The sequence below is a fragment of the Bidens hawaiensis genome, unplaced genomic scaffold (genome assembly GCF_021521415.1).
Source record: "Bidens hawaiensis isolate Kalapana, Puna unplaced genomic scaffold, B.hawaiensis_p1.1 tig00031239_1, whole genome shotgun sequence".
In the NCBI taxonomy this organism is placed as follows: domain Eukaryota; kingdom Viridiplantae; phylum Streptophyta; class Magnoliopsida; order Asterales; family Asteraceae; genus Bidens; species Bidens hawaiensis.
In genome coordinates, this window is record NW_027495270.1 from 60,762 (window position 1) to 77,799 (window position 17,038).

Genomic DNA, 17,038 nt, shown 5'->3' on the forward strand with positions numbered 1-17,038 from the left:
AAACCGGGTGGGTATTTGACTGATTCCACCAGGTTTTTTTCGGGCTTCGGGTACGGTCGGGTCGGGTTTTGACCGGGTACTTCCGGTTCCGGGAAGAAATCCTATACCTTGTCCTATGCGCTGGTCGGGTACGGGTAGGAACCGGTTCCGGGTCATGTACACCGGGTCGGGTCTGGACCGGGTATTTTGTGCAAACAAATTTAAAAAAAAACTCAGGATAAGAACAAATTAAACAAGTTTGTTTAGAATCATTTAGCTAGATTTAATTTGTTTTTTTTAAGCTTTGTTTATTTATTCTCTGACCATCAATCAATATAACTAAAAAAAACAAAAAAACAGAAAAGCCAGATTAACTTTTGAATTTGAAATAGCAGGTCCAGTATAAATAAAAAATAAAAAAAACAAGAAAAACCATGTATCAATCTTCCATATTACCAATTAAAAAAATAACCAGCATGAGAACACCTTGACAGATGGAGCAAATAGAAGCAGCAAAAGGCACCACATCACCACTACCAAAGTATGAATCAGTGGAATCACAAAGAGTTGCATATAATACTATCACATGCCTAATCACGTGACAACCTTTTGAATCTGTACCAAAATAACAGCTAATACTAAAAACTAACACAGTCAAAGATCCCATCAACAACATCACACCCACATATAAAAACACCTGCATATATGCATACTCCTACACATCAAGATCCTTAACCATGAACACTAAATCTAAAGCATTTGTTCTTATCTTCCTAACAATACTACTTATTGTTCTTGTGTCATACCCTAATGGAGTTCAAGGAAGATTAATGTCGAAAAATGAAGATTTAGCTTCTTCAACTTCACAAACATTGGAAAACTTGCAGGCAAGATCGAATAAGCCTTTCAAGAAAGTCGAATCGAGCTTTAGAAAAATACCACGGAGCGGTGCAAATCCAATCCAAAACAAGTGATCTCGGAGTTTTGGATCAGTTTCAGTCAATGGAAGCTTTACTAGAGTAACACAGATTACCTTTATTTTTGGTTTCTTGTTTCAGTTTTGCAGTTTAGTTACCAAACTTCTAGCTGTGTTAAACTTAAAGTAGTTCATGTTCCAACTTATATGTAACAAGCAGTTTAAAAATGTAAATACCAGTCAGTTATTATAACTTGCAGAAGAAATGGAGCAAAATTTTTAAAATATGACTAAATAAAACAACAATCTTTCACCTTTGGTTACGCTTCATTAATCTCAACCGTCGTGCTTTCTTTTTTTATGTGATTTTTGTTTGCTTTTCGCAACGTCTTCAGTAGTATGTTTGGTGAATTTCCCGTCGTTTCCATCTGAGTGGCGTTTTTTGCCAGATGATTTATTAGCCAGGAATGGAGTGTGAGAAGATGTTAATTGAGTATCAATCTCTTTCCTCATATCTTTAATCTTCTCTTGCTGTGATTTTGGATGTGCTGAATCTGATTCTTTATGTTTGCTGAATTTCCCGGGACGGTTATCGTTTCCATCTGAGTGGCGTTTTTGGCCAGATGATTTAAACGGTTTATTAGCTAGGAATGGAGTGTGAGAAGATTTTGATTGAGTATCTTTAAGCTTCTGTTGCTGTGATTTTGGATGTGTTGAATTTGGTTCTTTATATGAGGATTTTGTTGTATTTGATCCGAAAGTAGAAATGAAATCATTGTATGCCGATTCGCTTGATGTTTGTCTTGACTTCCATTGATCGGGTCGTTTTGCATACCTGTTAAAAGAATAAAACACAATGTTTGTACTTTTTAGCTATCGAATCTGATTTTCTAAGTTTAGAATGTAAATAGAAAAAAGAAGTACCCGTCGACATCAAATTTCCTCAAAAGATGTGGGCCCTGTCTTGTTTTTGAGAGCTCGGCTTGCACATCTAACATTTCTGATACGATAGTTTCTCTCAAAGCGACACTGCTCACGTCAAAGCATTTCTCTACTGTAAATGAACCTGATTGGAGTACTGAAAGTTCTCCAAAATGGCCTTTATATCTTCAAAAGAAAAAAACAATAATCAGTAAAAGATGTCAACTTTGTTTTTATTTCGTAATGGTTTGCCTGAAAAAGTACAGATAAACTTGACTTTTGACGATAGAAAGGAATAAGTGTACATACTTGATGATCAATTTACGCTTTTGTTTTCCAGAAGCTTCTGAATTAAGAAACGCTTCAATAACCCTGGCCCCACCAGAGTCCTTTGTAGTGTCAAGGAGCTGATTCTCTTCCAAAGATGTCATACTCGAGATAAACGCATGAATGAAATCCTGTATAACATACACAAAATGATTAAAAAATATAATCATGATAAAAATTAAAAAAAATAGGCACGCACAGTTGGAAGTCTAAAAACTGTCTGAAGAATCAAAGTCCCGATTGTATGCATTCTAGCACCACTTGGCCACTCCCAGTTGGATTTATCCTTGCAGTAAAAATAATTATCAAGAAATAGTATTCGAGGAACAATGCCTCTAGGAGGCTCATTTTCCATGTATACAGCACCAGTGAGAGTTTGGCAACACTGCAAAACAAATCATATAATTATACCATGATTAAAAAATGATAAACCAAAGTGACGAATTTAAGGTTGCATACTTTCTGTTCATGAGTATTGAGCCTATGACATGCAGCAAGAAGAGAAGCAACAACACCAGATTTTCCCATTCCAAAAACGTCCTTAAATTTTGTACCAAGTTCCTTCCAGATCAGCTCCACCTAGATATTACAAAAAGATTGTATTTTCATTCAAAACTTTATAATAATTGGACTCTTGAACTATTTGATCGCTTACATGATCCTGACTTCTAGCATGAGAAATTAACGCTTGGATAACAAAATTCCCACAGTGGTGAGAAGACATCTCAAATAATGAATTTTTGAAAACCTTTGTCAACAACTCGGTGTACAAGGTTTCAGGAGCAACTTCCAAAATAACCTGAATAAAAAAATGTCAAGTTAATATAAATAGTTAGATAAAATGAAAATAGTTTAAATCAGCAAGCATAGTATCAAACCTCCATCAGGTGACTAAATGCAGTTTCTTTCATTAAACTCAAAAGTCTTTTAACAATATTGTTGTCTATATTGTTCCCTTTGAAGCCAAGAATTACTGGAATTGCATGCATTAACTCTTCATCATATTCAACCAATAACTTCAAAGCAGTCTGTCATATAGTTACAACAGAAAATCAAACACATTATGCAATAAAAGTGACCATATAAAGTAACAAAATAAACATAACACATTAAAACATACCTGTAAAACCAAGCTGCCATATTGATCAACTTGCAGGATTTCAATATCTTTTTTAGCAGCTTTAAGTATCTCCGATACAAGAAACTTTAGCATATCAGGAAACCCCTGATGCAGTACATGGGAGCCACTTCTATCTGACCGAGAAGACTTGAAATTTAACCGTTGTGCAAGAGCAGCAGATGACTTCTTGGAGTGAAAATCTGATGAATCTAATGGCATCCCTTTACAAAGACAAAGGAGACTTCGAATGACATGCGACCCATGACAATTAACCATCACATCAACAGGATTGGCAACAATCACCCGACAAATATCATTCAAAGTCACTTCAATAAGCGATTGGTTCCCGTTTTCTTGAAGATGTGCAGCTAAAGATTTAAGAGCAGTTTCAGCTACATGTGATCCAGATCTATCCATTGCAATTTGAGGGAAATATTTTGAACAGTTTTGTAAAAAGGTACAAAGTTGGTCTAAATCACACCCTTGAAGAAGGGTTTGCAGAGTGTGACTAATGATATAATCTGTTGCAAGTTCAACTTCTTTCCCTCTCGTTTCTTCCAAAGCATTGCCACAAATTGATGATCTTTCTTCCATATCAATTTCAGTACCTTCAATAACATTTGAAATCTCTGCAAAGTATTTTGCTGTTTCTGGATCAACCTGTTGTCTAAAACACATCACGGAATATATTACACTCGTGGAATTTATGTTGCACGAGAAAAAAAATACAAAGAACTGAAGAAGTGTTCAGACCTTAAAAATGATGTGTGTGGCACAGAAGATTCTTGATTGTCCGAGTATTGTTTGTTATTGTGTGTGTCACTGCTTGCGCCACCAGATTCACCACCTTTACTTTTCTTCATTGATTTCCTACCCATGTTTCTTCTTCTATCGGTTACCGAATCACAGTTTCTAGGTCTTCTCAGTGGTAGAGCTTTTGAGCCAATAGCAACCATCAACGGAAAATCCAGAAGCTCTCGCTAAAAGGGGCCAAAAAAATGGGTCAGGCCAAACGAAAAGTGTACAGGTCTTAAATGCATATCCTAGGCGAAAGTGAAATATAACCAAAAAAATTACAGTGGTGTTAGTAAGCCTGAAATTTTCAAACAAAAAAAAGCAGAGGGCTATATATTGTAATGAACCTGGTGAACTACTCACACAATTAAACAAAAGATTGAGTTTATTAAGAACTGAGAATTGGGGATGGGAAGAACAGAGTACAAAGAAGGAGATGGGAATATTAGAGTAATAAGATCTAACAAATTGCCTGCCTCATGGTCACACAATAATTACTTTAAATACAATGGTGCACTAATTCTGTTAGGGTATGGCTGACGTGGCACCCATGATGTGGTCCTCAAATTTCTTGGGTTGCATTTTTACTCTTTCACTCCTCCTTGTTTGATATGGATTCATCACCGGTATATTATTTGCAATTTCTTGGCCCATTTGACTCGTGACAATACCCTCCCCATTAGAAACCACCTTGTCCTCAGGGTGAAGATTTGGAAACTGATGGCGCAACTGGACAGTGTCCTCCCAAGTGGCCTCATCCCTAGTGAGACTTTCCCATTGAATAAGGCTTTGATGAACTTGTTGACCGCCTTTAGAAACCGTGCGAGTTTGAAGCACAGCTTGCGGTTGAAGAATCATAGTAGAAGTAGAGTCAACCAAATGTAAAGGAGTGACTTGGGTACTTGGTGTTCCAATACACTTGCGCAGTAGCGAAACATGAAATACCGAATGGATCTTAGCGGTGGCCGGTAAGTCAAGTTTATAAGCAACCTCCACGATTTTTGCAACGATACGATAAGGACCAAAGTAGCGACGACCCAATTTGTGATGTCGTTGCAAACGAACCGAGCCTTGGCGATAGGGCTGTAATTTCACGAATACCCAATCATTCACCAAAAACTGCACATCACGTCCATGTTTATCCGCAGCCAACTTCATTCGGGATTGAGCCTTTGCAAGATTAGTTTTTAATAAGGACAAAACAACATCACGTTCTAAAAACTGAGCTTCTAACTCCAAATTGGGACTAGATCCCCGAATATAGCGAGTAAGAGAAGGTGGTTTGCGACCATACAAAATCTCAAAAGGTGTCAATTGAGAAGAAGTCTGGTAAGATGTGTTATACCAGAACACGGCCCAAGGGAGAAATTGTAACCACTTGTTAGGGTGATCGGCCACATAACAACGTAAATACATTTCTAAGTAACGATTAAGCGCCTCGGATTGGCCATCCGTTTGAGGGTGGTACGCGGTGCTGAATTTTAGAGTGGTTCCGTTAATACGGTGCAGCTCCTTCCAAAAGTCAGTCATAAATCGAGCATCGCGATCGGTAACAATTGAAAGAGGAATACCATGCAAACGGATAATCTCTGTAACAAAGGCTGTGGCAACCGTACCACTGTTAAAAGAAGAGGGTAAGGCAATAAAGTGTCCATACTTAGAAAGTCGATCGACCACCACCATAATAACATTTTTTCCTTGCGAAACCGGTAAACACGTGATAAAATCCATAGCGATGTCTTCAAACACCGCGTTTGGAATAGGAAGTGGCTGAAGTAATCCACCAGGAGCCAAAAAAGAAGGTTTAGTTTGTTGACATACTTGACATTGGGCAATAAAACTTTTAACATCAGCCTTCATATGCTTCCAGTAGAATGTGTCGGATAACTGTTGATAAGTGCGAGTTATACCTGAGTGGCCACCGATTGCCGAAGAGTGAAATTCAAGAAGTAATTGATGGCGTAGGGCTGAATCCTTAGGTACCAACAACCGTCCTTTAAAAAGTAGTAACCCGTCTTTTACCGAATAATCAGGAAAGTGACCCGGATTATCGTGATAACGCTGAAGTAATGCTGCCAATTCAGAATCCGAAAGCATAGCTGAGGCTAACTCCTACAACAAAGTTGGAATTGGTGCATAAATAGCCATTAGATGACCAGAAGGAACGCGGGAGAGGGCATCAGCAGCACTGTTTTGTTTCCCGGGACGGTACACAATATCAAAATCGAACCCCAACAGTTTACCGAGCCATTTTTGTTGTTCGAGCGTTTGAATAACTTGATCTTGAAGGCGTTTTAAAGATTGCTGGTCGGTGATGAAAGTAAACTTATGACCCAGTAAATATTGACGCCATTTAGAAATCGCTTGCGTGATGGCATACATTTCCCGATGGTAAGTCGAAGCTTGTTGCATACGAGGACAAAGCTTTTTACTAAAATAAGCTAATGGATGGCTATCTTGGGACAAAACAGCCCCAATCCCGGACCCGGAAGCATCTGTTTCAATGGTTAATGGTTTAGAAAAATCAGGAAGGTGGAGAACAGGTGTGGAACTAAGGAGGTGCTTGAGTTGGTTAAAGGCTTGTAAGGTGTGTTCGGTCCAACAAAACGCGTCTTTGCGTAATAAATCCGTGAGGGGTCCGGCTACGGAGGCATAATTCTTGATAAATCTCCGGTAATAACCAGCAAGGCCCAAAAAACTGCGAACTTGTTTGACACTTTTGGGAATAGGCCACTGTTGGATGGTACAAATCTTATCAGGATCGACGGAAACACCGTTAGAGGAAATAACATGGCCTAAGTAAGCTACTTGAGTTTGCCCAAAGATGCATTAGAAAGTTTTGCCACCAAACCATGATCTAAAAGTAACTGTAAAGTAATAGCAATATGTTGGAGATGATCGGCCCAAGTCTTGCTATATATTAAAATGTCTCAAAAAATACCAATATGAAACACCTTAAAAAGGGCCGAAATACGTCATTCATAAGTCGTTGAAAAGTGTAAGGAGCGTTGGTAAGCCCAAAGGGCATGACTAAAAATTCATAATGCCCGTCGTGAGTGCGAAAAGCCGTTTTCATAGCATCCCCGTTAGCAATTCGAATTTGATGATAACCGGCTAACAAATCAAGTTTAGAAAAAAATTGGGCCCCATATAACTCATCGAAAAGCTCAACAATAGATGGAATAGGGAATCGATCCCTAACCGTAATAGAATTTAAGGCACGGTAATCCACACAAAACCGCCACGTGCCATCCTTTTTACGAACCAACAGAACCGGGGACGAAAAAGCACTTGTACTAGGTTGAATAATTCCCTGTTGAAGCATCTCAGTAACCAATCGCTCAATCTCTTGTTTCTGAAAATGGGGATATCGGTAAGGCCGAACCGATACAGGTTGACTAGCCGGAAGCAAGTCAATATGATGATCTTGAGAACGAGTGGGAGGCAACCCTTTTGGAGCAGTAAATACAGTAGCAAATTGATCCAAAAGAACTTGTAAATCTGGTGGGTAGACGGGAGGTGAAGTCTCGGTTGGAACAAGGGTCAAGTGGTACAATTGACCAATGCCATCACAATGAAGTAAGTGTTGAAAACCATGAAACTGAATGGCCTGAGCACTAGAGACATCACCCTGCCAAGTAACCTGTTGCCCATTAAGAGAGAACTCGAATACTGATTTGGAGTAATCGGTTAAAACCGGTCCAAGTGTGGCCAACCACGAAACGCCCAACACCATATCCCAACCTTGTAATGGTAAAACATAAAAATCCACAATGATAGAATGGCCCTGAATAATCACTTCCACAGCCCGAGCCAACCCCGAACAGGGCAATCGTTCACCACTCCCAACTAAAACCGAAAATGGTTCAATCGATTCGATAGCAAAATTAAGGAAGGTAGCAATACGGGTTTGCACAAAACAATGGGTACTACCCCCATCTAAGAGAACTTGAACGTACTTACCCTGAACCGTACCCGTGAACCGTAATGTAGTAGAAGAACACCCCCCGGACAATGCATTATAAGATATAGCAGACTCAGTTTGAATCTCATCTAATTGCAATTTTTCAGCTAAAATATCATCCGTACCTTGCGACAACGGAGAATCAGGGGAACCACCGGGATCTAGTGAATCCTCATCGAAGAACAGAAGTTGTGGCGTCGCCTTACATTTATGGTCCCATGTGTATTTTTCATCACAACGATAGCACAATCCTTGCGAACGCTTCTGTGTTATTTCAGCCGGTGTTAATCGGCGAAACCCTATCTTGGAATTAGGTTGCGTGGAGGCGGAGGTTTTACCTGATGACGGTGGGTTGATTGTAGCATCATATGACGATGTTTTGGGAGTGGGTAATAAGGGTTTAGACGAGCCCAAAGAAACCCTGCCCATTCCCTTCTCAAACTGGATCCGTTGCTCATGTAAGTGGAATTTATCCATAGCATCCTCCAACGTATTGGGATCATGAATAAGGACGGACTGCTTGATATCGAACCGGAGACCGGAAATCCAGCAACTAATTAGAAATTCCTCCAGTAATGGTATAGTAGTGCGATTGGAGATAGCTTCAAATCTAGCACGATAATTGGCTATTGTAGTCGTTTGCTGAAGCTTAGCTAATTGTCCCTCATGTTTCTCGAGATCGTTAGATCGGAAACGTTGTTTGAGAGCCACGGTAAAGGCGTTCCATGTGGAGATCCGGTGATGGCGTTGCAACCAATCAAACCCGTCGGCAGCGGAATCATCCAAATAAAAAGAAGAAATAGTTAACCGATCCAGATCTGGAATAGAACTCGAAGTAACGTGATGCTTGCGCCAACCATCGTTCCGGGTGTTCGCCGTTGAATCGTGCAAGATAGACTGGTGCGGGTTTATGGCGGCCAATGATGCTGGAACCGGCACCGTCCGACGAACCAGTGAACGTATAATCAACGGGTTTTCTTCGAATCACTCGGAGCTGGTGTGCGTTTAATTAATTCATTAATTGACTGCTGGATAGATGCAATGGCGGAAACGACGCCATCTAATTCATTCCGTATGGCCCGTTGCTCTTCCTGGACACCTTTAACAGTTTCCTCCATAACCCGAGTTCGAGTTCCGTCTGCCATCGATGCAGTGGAACGATGAAAGCACCAATTTGTAATGAACCTGGTGAACTACTCACACAATTAACCAAAAGATTGAGTTTATTAAGAACTGAGAATTGGGGATGGGAAGAACAGAGTACAAAGAAGGAGATGGGAATATTAGAGTAATAAGATCTAACAAATTGCCTGCCTCATGGTCACACAATAATTACTTTAAATACAATGGTGCACTAATTCTGTTAGGGTATGGCTGACGTGGCACCCATGATGTGGTCCTCAAATTTCTTGGGTTGCATTTTTACTCTTTCACTCCTCCTTGTTTGATATGGATTCATCACCGGTGTATTATTTGCAACTTCTTGGCCCATTTGACTCGTGACATATATCCCAACTCTTGTTAAAAAAAACTACATTTCACTAGCTCACAACTACAATGTGGAACTCCATCTCCATTTTAAAGAAGTTGGTTCCTAACATGGTTCTGTGTAGACATTAAAGGTGCAAACAAGCCGAGCCACTCGCGAGCTACTAAAGCTCGGATCGATATAAAGCTCGAAATAAGCCGGGCCCAAGCTAAATAAAGCTTTTTAGTTATCGAGCCAAAACTCAAGCCTTCACAAACCTTTTCTAATTTTTAGTTTTACCTATTTTGGACTTCTATGAATTAATTTCACATTGCTCGGCCAAGCTCGAGCTGAGCTTTGGCTCATTTAAGGTACTATACAAGCTCTTGAGCCGAGCTTAGGCCCGTTTAAGGATTTTGCATAAAATATATATAAATAATTAGAAAAATATATAAACCCTAGCTGAAGTTATTGCACAAACTGAACCTGCTCACACAATTAGTAAACCCTGGCTAAAGCTACTATACTCTATTTGTACAAGGAATAAAAATACAGGCCTGTAAACAAACTAAACGGGTTCATAGACTGTTCGTCAAAAAGTTCTTTTATGTTCGTTTAATTAATAAACAAACAAACATGAACAAATTTTTCTGTTCATTTAACTAAAACAACAAAGACGAAACACATTTTGTTTGTACATTTACGTTTGTCATTTATGTTCGTTTAAATTTTAATTAATATGTACGCAGTTATATTGATAAATATATAAACATAAAAAGAGCTCATTTAAATTATGTTTGTGTAAGTGTGTATAACATGCACTTGGTTATGCTTGGTCAATTATGTTCATTCGCATTCGTTTATGTTTGTTCTATTATGTTCATTTAAGTTTGTCTGTTTTTGCTTGTGCTCGTTTTTAGGTTTCAAATGAACGAACACGAACACAAAATTTTGTTCGATTATATGCTAGTGTTCACGTGCGTTCGGTTCATTTACAAACCTATAAACGTACGCTATAAGACAAGCACGGGGAGAGAAATACAGTTTTGGAAACAAACATAAATTCAATTAAACCGGTACACTGTAGGATTATTTCTACAACCTAACAATTACAAATAAAGCATAGAATGATAAAATTAAAATTAGTATTCTATTATTCCTCATATTATAGCGTATAAAATAAGTATCAATTAAACCCTAAAAAGTTACGTATAACCTTATGATATATATATCGAGCATCAGTGAATGGAAACAGTAAGCAGTGAAACGAAAATAAACTTGTTTAAATAAATAAATGTAAAACAGTAATAAAAGAGAGTTGTATGCGATTACATTAATGACGGTTATTAGCCAAGCAAGTAAGCTTCAGAGTTCGGAACGGTGCGGCTGCAAGAGGTGTGTAGGAGACGATGGAGGAAGCCAAGGTTGGTTTTTGTGATTGATAAACTGGTTAAAATGATATGGCCCATTGGGCTAAAGCCCATAACTCGTTTATATGGGCCTATGTATATATAAATGATTATTTAGTGGGTACCTTTAAGAATTGGAAAGAAACGGATTCCATGTATGGTCAACAAAAGTCTAAATAGGATAGGGTAGGAACTAAATCTAGGGAAGTCGGGTATTTGAGCGGGTCTTCCGGATTTTTTAGGTTTCGGGTCGGGTCGGGGTTTGACGGGGTAAAGATGAACCGGTTCCGGCAGGTCCGGGGAGAAACCCAATACCATGTCGTACTAGCTGGTCGGGTATGGGTAGGAACCGGAATTTGGTATTTTGTGCATCTTTAGGTAACTTTATAAAAATAATAACTAAGTTTCAAAAATGTTCTAATTAAGTCACTCAAGTTTAAAAAATGTTTCAATCAAGTACTCCACCTTTCATATTTTATTAAATTATAGGTTTTACCATGTTTTTTAGCGTTTTTTTTTTGTTTTTGTTATAATGATGAGTTTTTTTTTTTTTTTTTGATGATTTGAAGTGGTGACGTGAATTTTGTTTTTAATATAATTAACTTTTTTAGATATAACTTCATAAATTGCAAATCCCGACCACACGTCTTCACCTCCATTGTTTTCTTGATGTACAAAAAATTCGGTGAGGCTCGGTTTGATGATTTAGTAGCCCAATTTAAAGAAAAAAATGCATGAGTGACATAATTATAATACTTTTAAAAGTTGGTTCTTATTCTGTGACATTTTTCTTTTTTTAGTGTAACTTAGTTTGTATGATAAGTTTTCAGATAAATTTTCTGGTTATTAAGAAGTTAATCTAATATATACATGTAGTTTAGTTTATTTGATAAAAATGGTTTGGTGATTAAAGATGAATATAAAAGGTGGTGATGTTGTTTATATGTTAGAATTTTTGTGAAAAATGTGGCATTAGAGGAAAAACTGGGGCTTTTGAAGGACGAGTTGAACTCTGAAATGGCAACCATCAACATTTTTTTTAATTATTTCTTGCAACGGATGCGAATGGTGCGTGGATCGGTGTGAAATGAGAGTGTTGATCAAAACAATTAAAATCATGAGTCTTTTAACAAAATATACAAAGGGTTCATTTTTTGGTACGTTATTTGCTATGGATTCCAACAGGGATGGGAATTTGTAATATCACTTTCATAACCGATCATAAATAATGTCGGATATCGACCCAGTGCTCTTCAAGTATGTATAGGGTAATGCATCAGTTTGTTAAAAAAATATCTCTTCAAGCATAGGGTATATGAAGATTTTTATAACTAATTTCATCCTCGAAATAATAAGGGATTCAGGATTCTAGTTCGAGTTTTGGTTCATTTACCATCCTATTATCATCGACAACTCATGTGATTACTCGCGGACCACGCCGCTAACAACAACAATATCCAAATTTCGAAGCAACTCCAATATAGCTGACAATCCTACACTGTTCCGATTAGGTATTTGACAAATCATGTAACACTTCAAATCCAGTTAATCTCTACATGCATTAAACAAAGATAGAATTCTAGAACTAAAAAGCAGCTCATTGGTGTTATTAGCTTTCCACATCTTTGTACAGAAGTAGTGGCAAAGATTGGATTGAGGCACCCTGGGGACGGACTCAAAATGTATACAAAATTTCACAAACGAGGGGGGGCTCAAATTTCCAATCGAAAAAGGCTAAACTTACACTACGTAAAAAAAATTTCGGCCAAAAACAAGTAAATTTACACTACTGCGCAAAAAAACAGGGGGCCCGGGCCACCCCCGCCCCAATTAAACTTCGCCAGTGTACAGAAGGACTACTAACTTTCAAGTTGTTAGTTGGTAAACAATTAAAGTTTAAAACCCTAAACAATCTAAATATTACAATGTAAACTACAATTGTTACAAGAAGTTTGCCTTCGATCTTGTTTCTGTGTCGGCAGCTTCAGACTTACTTTGGTATGCCCATTTGCCACACAAAAAAATCCCTTCAATTTATTATGATGCAAAATGTTGAATGATATTTACTTGTACAATCACGTTGTACTCAATTCCACAGTCTCGTAATTATATTTATTCAAGTAGCAATCAATTAGGTTGTGTGGTGTGAGTTAACTAAAAAGTTCATCTCTTGCAACGTAGATGATGAGCTCCAACTTGCCAATTAATTATCACGTCTGAATTAACTAGACGTAAATAAAATAAAATAAAATGATAAAAGAAAGGAGAAAATGATGATTGGTTAAAAATGAGTCGGGCCAACAAAAATACCACATAACGTTTGTTATATCGTTATCGCGAGCTCCATAACGCCTTGGTTTTGAAGCCCTGGCGCGATGAAGCCGACATTATTGGGCCTAACTTGTGTATTGTGAGTTAACTAAAAGGTTCATGAGTTCGGGATATAGACAAGGAGTTTTAACTAACTTGTTCTTTAACTATCGCGTATTCACATTATGAGTTAACTAGACTCGAATACAAAAAGGAAAGAAAAAAAATTACAAACACGAAAAAGAAAAATGAAGACCAATTGAAATTTGAAAATGAGCTGAGCTCATAAAAAATACCACACTAACGCTTGTTATCACTTTACCGTCAGCTCTATAACACCACGGCATTATGGAGCCTATATGGCAACCAAATACCCATGACGTTACATGGAAACGTATGTCCTTAAAACTATTGTGAAGTCATAAATAAGCCTAGTATAATGTCACCAAACGAATAGTCACGTGGACGAGAGAAAATAACGTGGCACACCATCAAAAGCCGCCTTCACCCCACCTTCACCGTACATTTCTGACATATACTCATGCATATACCTCTACCCAATTTGTTTTTTTCTTTTTAAACGGAGCAAACTTGATAAAGAGTCAAAATATCACTCTCACGTCACCCTTAAATCGAATTTAAGTAAAGAATACAAAAACATGTGTTATATGGACCCACTTACTATTTAAATACGTGAATCATGTTGGATGAAATAAATTGTTTATTTATTAAAAATATATATTTAAAAATTTTCATTTAGGTGAAGGTTCTTTTAGTTAGAGCATGGGAGTTGGGATTGAGTTGTTGATCAGTTTTTCATGCAAGTAATATAAAACATGATAAATATTAAATCTATGAACCTGTTACAGCAGGGAGAGTAGTAACCGCAGCAGGATATGATGTAGTCGACATGCTTATCATCTTGATCGAGTTCCCCTTTAGGATGTATATTAAGGATGGTTAGGGTTCTTGAAAGGAACCCGGTTTAAAAGAGAGAGGAGACACATGATTTCTTATGCGTGTGAGATTAGGTTATGATGTTAATTTATTCTCCCTATATATACATCCAATGGGAAACCCTTTATTAGCTATTAAGAGTAATATGGTCCATCAACAATTACCAAGCTAATATAATAAGGTATAATTAATTATTTTGATCTATTATTATATATATGATAATGATGGTCGTATAAATAAATATATAAAATATATTTATTCTTACATTTTCCCACTTGGCTGAGTAATCATTTATTATGAGTATTAGATAAGCCTGATCAGGAGTTGACACTCATTTTAGCTTTAAACTTAAACTGGAGTAGAGAAATACAGTCATTGAATTGAACATCAGCTCAAGACCTCCATTAATCATACTGCAGTCCTTATTTAAAACCTAAGTAGTTATGATCAAAATTTTCAAGTAAACCCTTCAGAACGTTTGATTTGTATAATAATTTGCCTATATGTCATTACACATGCAGAACATATTAAGAGACATACAAATCAAAACTGATGAGGAAATTTAATAGTTAATCATTCATAGTATGATATGCAGTTGCGCATAGTCATCAATAACCCGTCCTTATTATAAGCGCTTTCATAATATTTCTGGGTGAGACTTTTATTTATCGGATCCTTAAGCATATCATGAATGTATTCAATTTGAAAATTTAGATTCCTCAATTCGTTCATAAACGAATAATTATTTCAATATCAAAATTTAATGCAGCACCTCTCAAACTGTTGTTGTTTGAGAAAATAAAGTAGCTGACTTTATCACAATAAGTCTTCAATATATAATTTATATGAAGTTTAATAAAACTTATGAGTCCACTAATAAATATTCAACAACATTTATTGACAACGACGTTGTAATTAATCAACATATTATGTCGTTAGGACTTAGGTTGTTGTTATCAGTTCATTATGACTCCTCCATGAGATAGATTTGTCTACTGACATAAGAATATATCCCGAAAATTACATTTTCTTATCTTTGAATATGACAAAGTTTAGAGTAATCTACCGGTTTGAATTCTCACTTCTTCTTTTAAATTAAGTCTTTCGTTTCTTTTAAATATATCTTAGTACTCTTTTAGATGCTTCACATTAATCTAGACATATCTAGTGTGTTGCAATTTTGAGTAATATCTAAACGAGTATAGACTTGAACTTATATAAGGCTTCTACTTAATGAAGCATAAGGAAATAATTTATGTGTTCATATTATCCTCTAAAGTAGAGCAATACTGTTTGTTACATGTGTAAGGAACATCTCTGAGATCTATAATATCAAAGTATGTGTGAAAATGCCTTGACTCATGTAACATATACTTGTCAGAAGAATGTCATCTATATAAGGACAAGTTTATTTTTAGTTGCTCCCACTCATTTTGAGGTAGGTACGTTAATCCACTTGTTTTTGATGAAAATAATTGTATAAATATTTCATTATATTTTGATGTTTGCATTAACCCATATATGGATTTTATTGACTTATATACTAAAAGTTCTTTGACCTTCAGTTTATAACTTTTAGGTTGTTTTATGAACAAATAAGTATGTAAGCCAATTGTTAGGGAAAATTGTTTTAATGTTCATTTAATGTAGCTCTTAACTGTTATAAACTACTAGAACAATAATGATAACTAAAGAAATCTTTTGTAATATAGGTAAGAAGATTCTTTGATAACTTATTCCCTCTTGAATATAACCTTTAACAATCAATCATTTTTCTTTATGTCTTAACGTTTGTGTTAGGATTTAGTTTAGTTATGAACACCTTCAAGTGTTTCAACTAAATCTCAAAATGTTATCCTGACTTATGGAGTCAATTATGATTGATGTTAATGGTTTAATTATAAGGGGTAGTATCATTAAACTTTCCAACATCCATTCCAACTTTAGTTAGGGATGTTACATAATCATCAGTATTAGTAGGTCTTAAAACCTAGATGGCCTCCTGAGTTGATTGTTGGGTAATTTTAAAAGTCTCGGTTTTATGGATTAGCTCTTAGTTAGGTTGCTATCAGTTTTAGGATTCTAAGTATATAAGAGTTGGTGCAGTATGGTGTACAAGAGGTGTAATTGGAGTTTAAATATGGAGTAAAATTTAATGGCTCTCTTCCCCTTCCTCTTGTACTTCTTACAAGTCATTATAAAGACTTTTACTGCTCTCACTTACCTGAGATGCCTTTAGAAAAATTTGCATGCTTAGGGTTAATATTTAAAGACCAATAGATTCTAATAGAAAAACGAGTTAATGATGTAAGTCGTCGTAGTTTCTATTGTGAGGATTATTTCAGTAAGAAATCGGAGTATGGCCACATTTAAGAAACACCGAAACTTTTGTAAGAGTAGTAGTAAATTCTACAGAGATAAGTTTTGATGAAATAGTGTTGTGATGGAGCAGTGTCTTGTACAAGAGGTGTAATTAAGATAATATCAAGTTTTCACTCCTCCACCTCTTGCAAATCTTGTAAGTTATGATTGAGACACTTAAGGCTCCCACTAATATTCGATATCACTAGGAAAAAACTACATGAGAAGTTTCAATGATGTATGTGATGTGGGAATTTGTCATACATACGTTAGACTTAATTTGATTTCCTTTATGTCTCATAAGAAACTTAGGGACATATTTAGAAGAAATCATATTAACTATATATGAATGGATCTCTTTAAGACCATGAATGATAGAAGACATACTAGATACAAGTAATTAGCCTTTTAAATGATAAAATAATTATGTTTGAATATTCTACATGAATAAGTTCCACTAATGTAAGTGAAATATAACTTCTGGTGGACCCATACTTATTTTTTAAGACAG

General features: G+C 36.5%; 2 protein-coding genes across 2 annotated transcripts; both read right to left on the reverse strand.

The window, feature by feature from the left end:
• Nucleotides 1-419: 419 nt before the first annotated feature.
• LOC143581905 (pumilio homolog 23-like) lies at nucleotides 420-10,901 on the reverse strand. The gene is made up of 10 exons (XM_077064587.1): nucleotides 10,823-10,901; nucleotides 4,017-4,243; nucleotides 3,264-3,930; nucleotides 3,022-3,171; nucleotides 2,799-2,942; nucleotides 2,603-2,722; nucleotides 2,343-2,528; nucleotides 2,126-2,274; nucleotides 1,820-2,002; nucleotides 420-1,730 (listed from the first exon to the last, which is right to left on the reverse strand). The coding sequence occupies exons 2-10, from the start codon at nucleotides 4,217-4,219 to the stop codon at nucleotides 1,232-1,234; spliced, it is 2,301 nt and encodes a 766-aa protein (XP_076920702.1). The 5' UTR covers nucleotides 4,220-4,243; nucleotides 10,823-10,901; the 3' UTR covers nucleotides 420-1,231.
• On the reverse strand, nucleotides 6,171-9,167 carry LOC143581913 (uncharacterized). The gene is made up of 4 exons (XM_077064592.1): nucleotides 9,011-9,167; nucleotides 7,013-8,948; nucleotides 6,905-6,971; nucleotides 6,171-6,791 (listed from the first exon to the last, which is right to left on the reverse strand). The coding sequence occupies exons 1-4, from the start codon at nucleotides 9,165-9,167 to the stop codon at nucleotides 6,171-6,173; spliced, it is 2,781 nt and encodes a 926-aa protein (XP_076920707.1).
• Nucleotides 10,902-17,038: the final 6,137 nt, after the last annotated feature.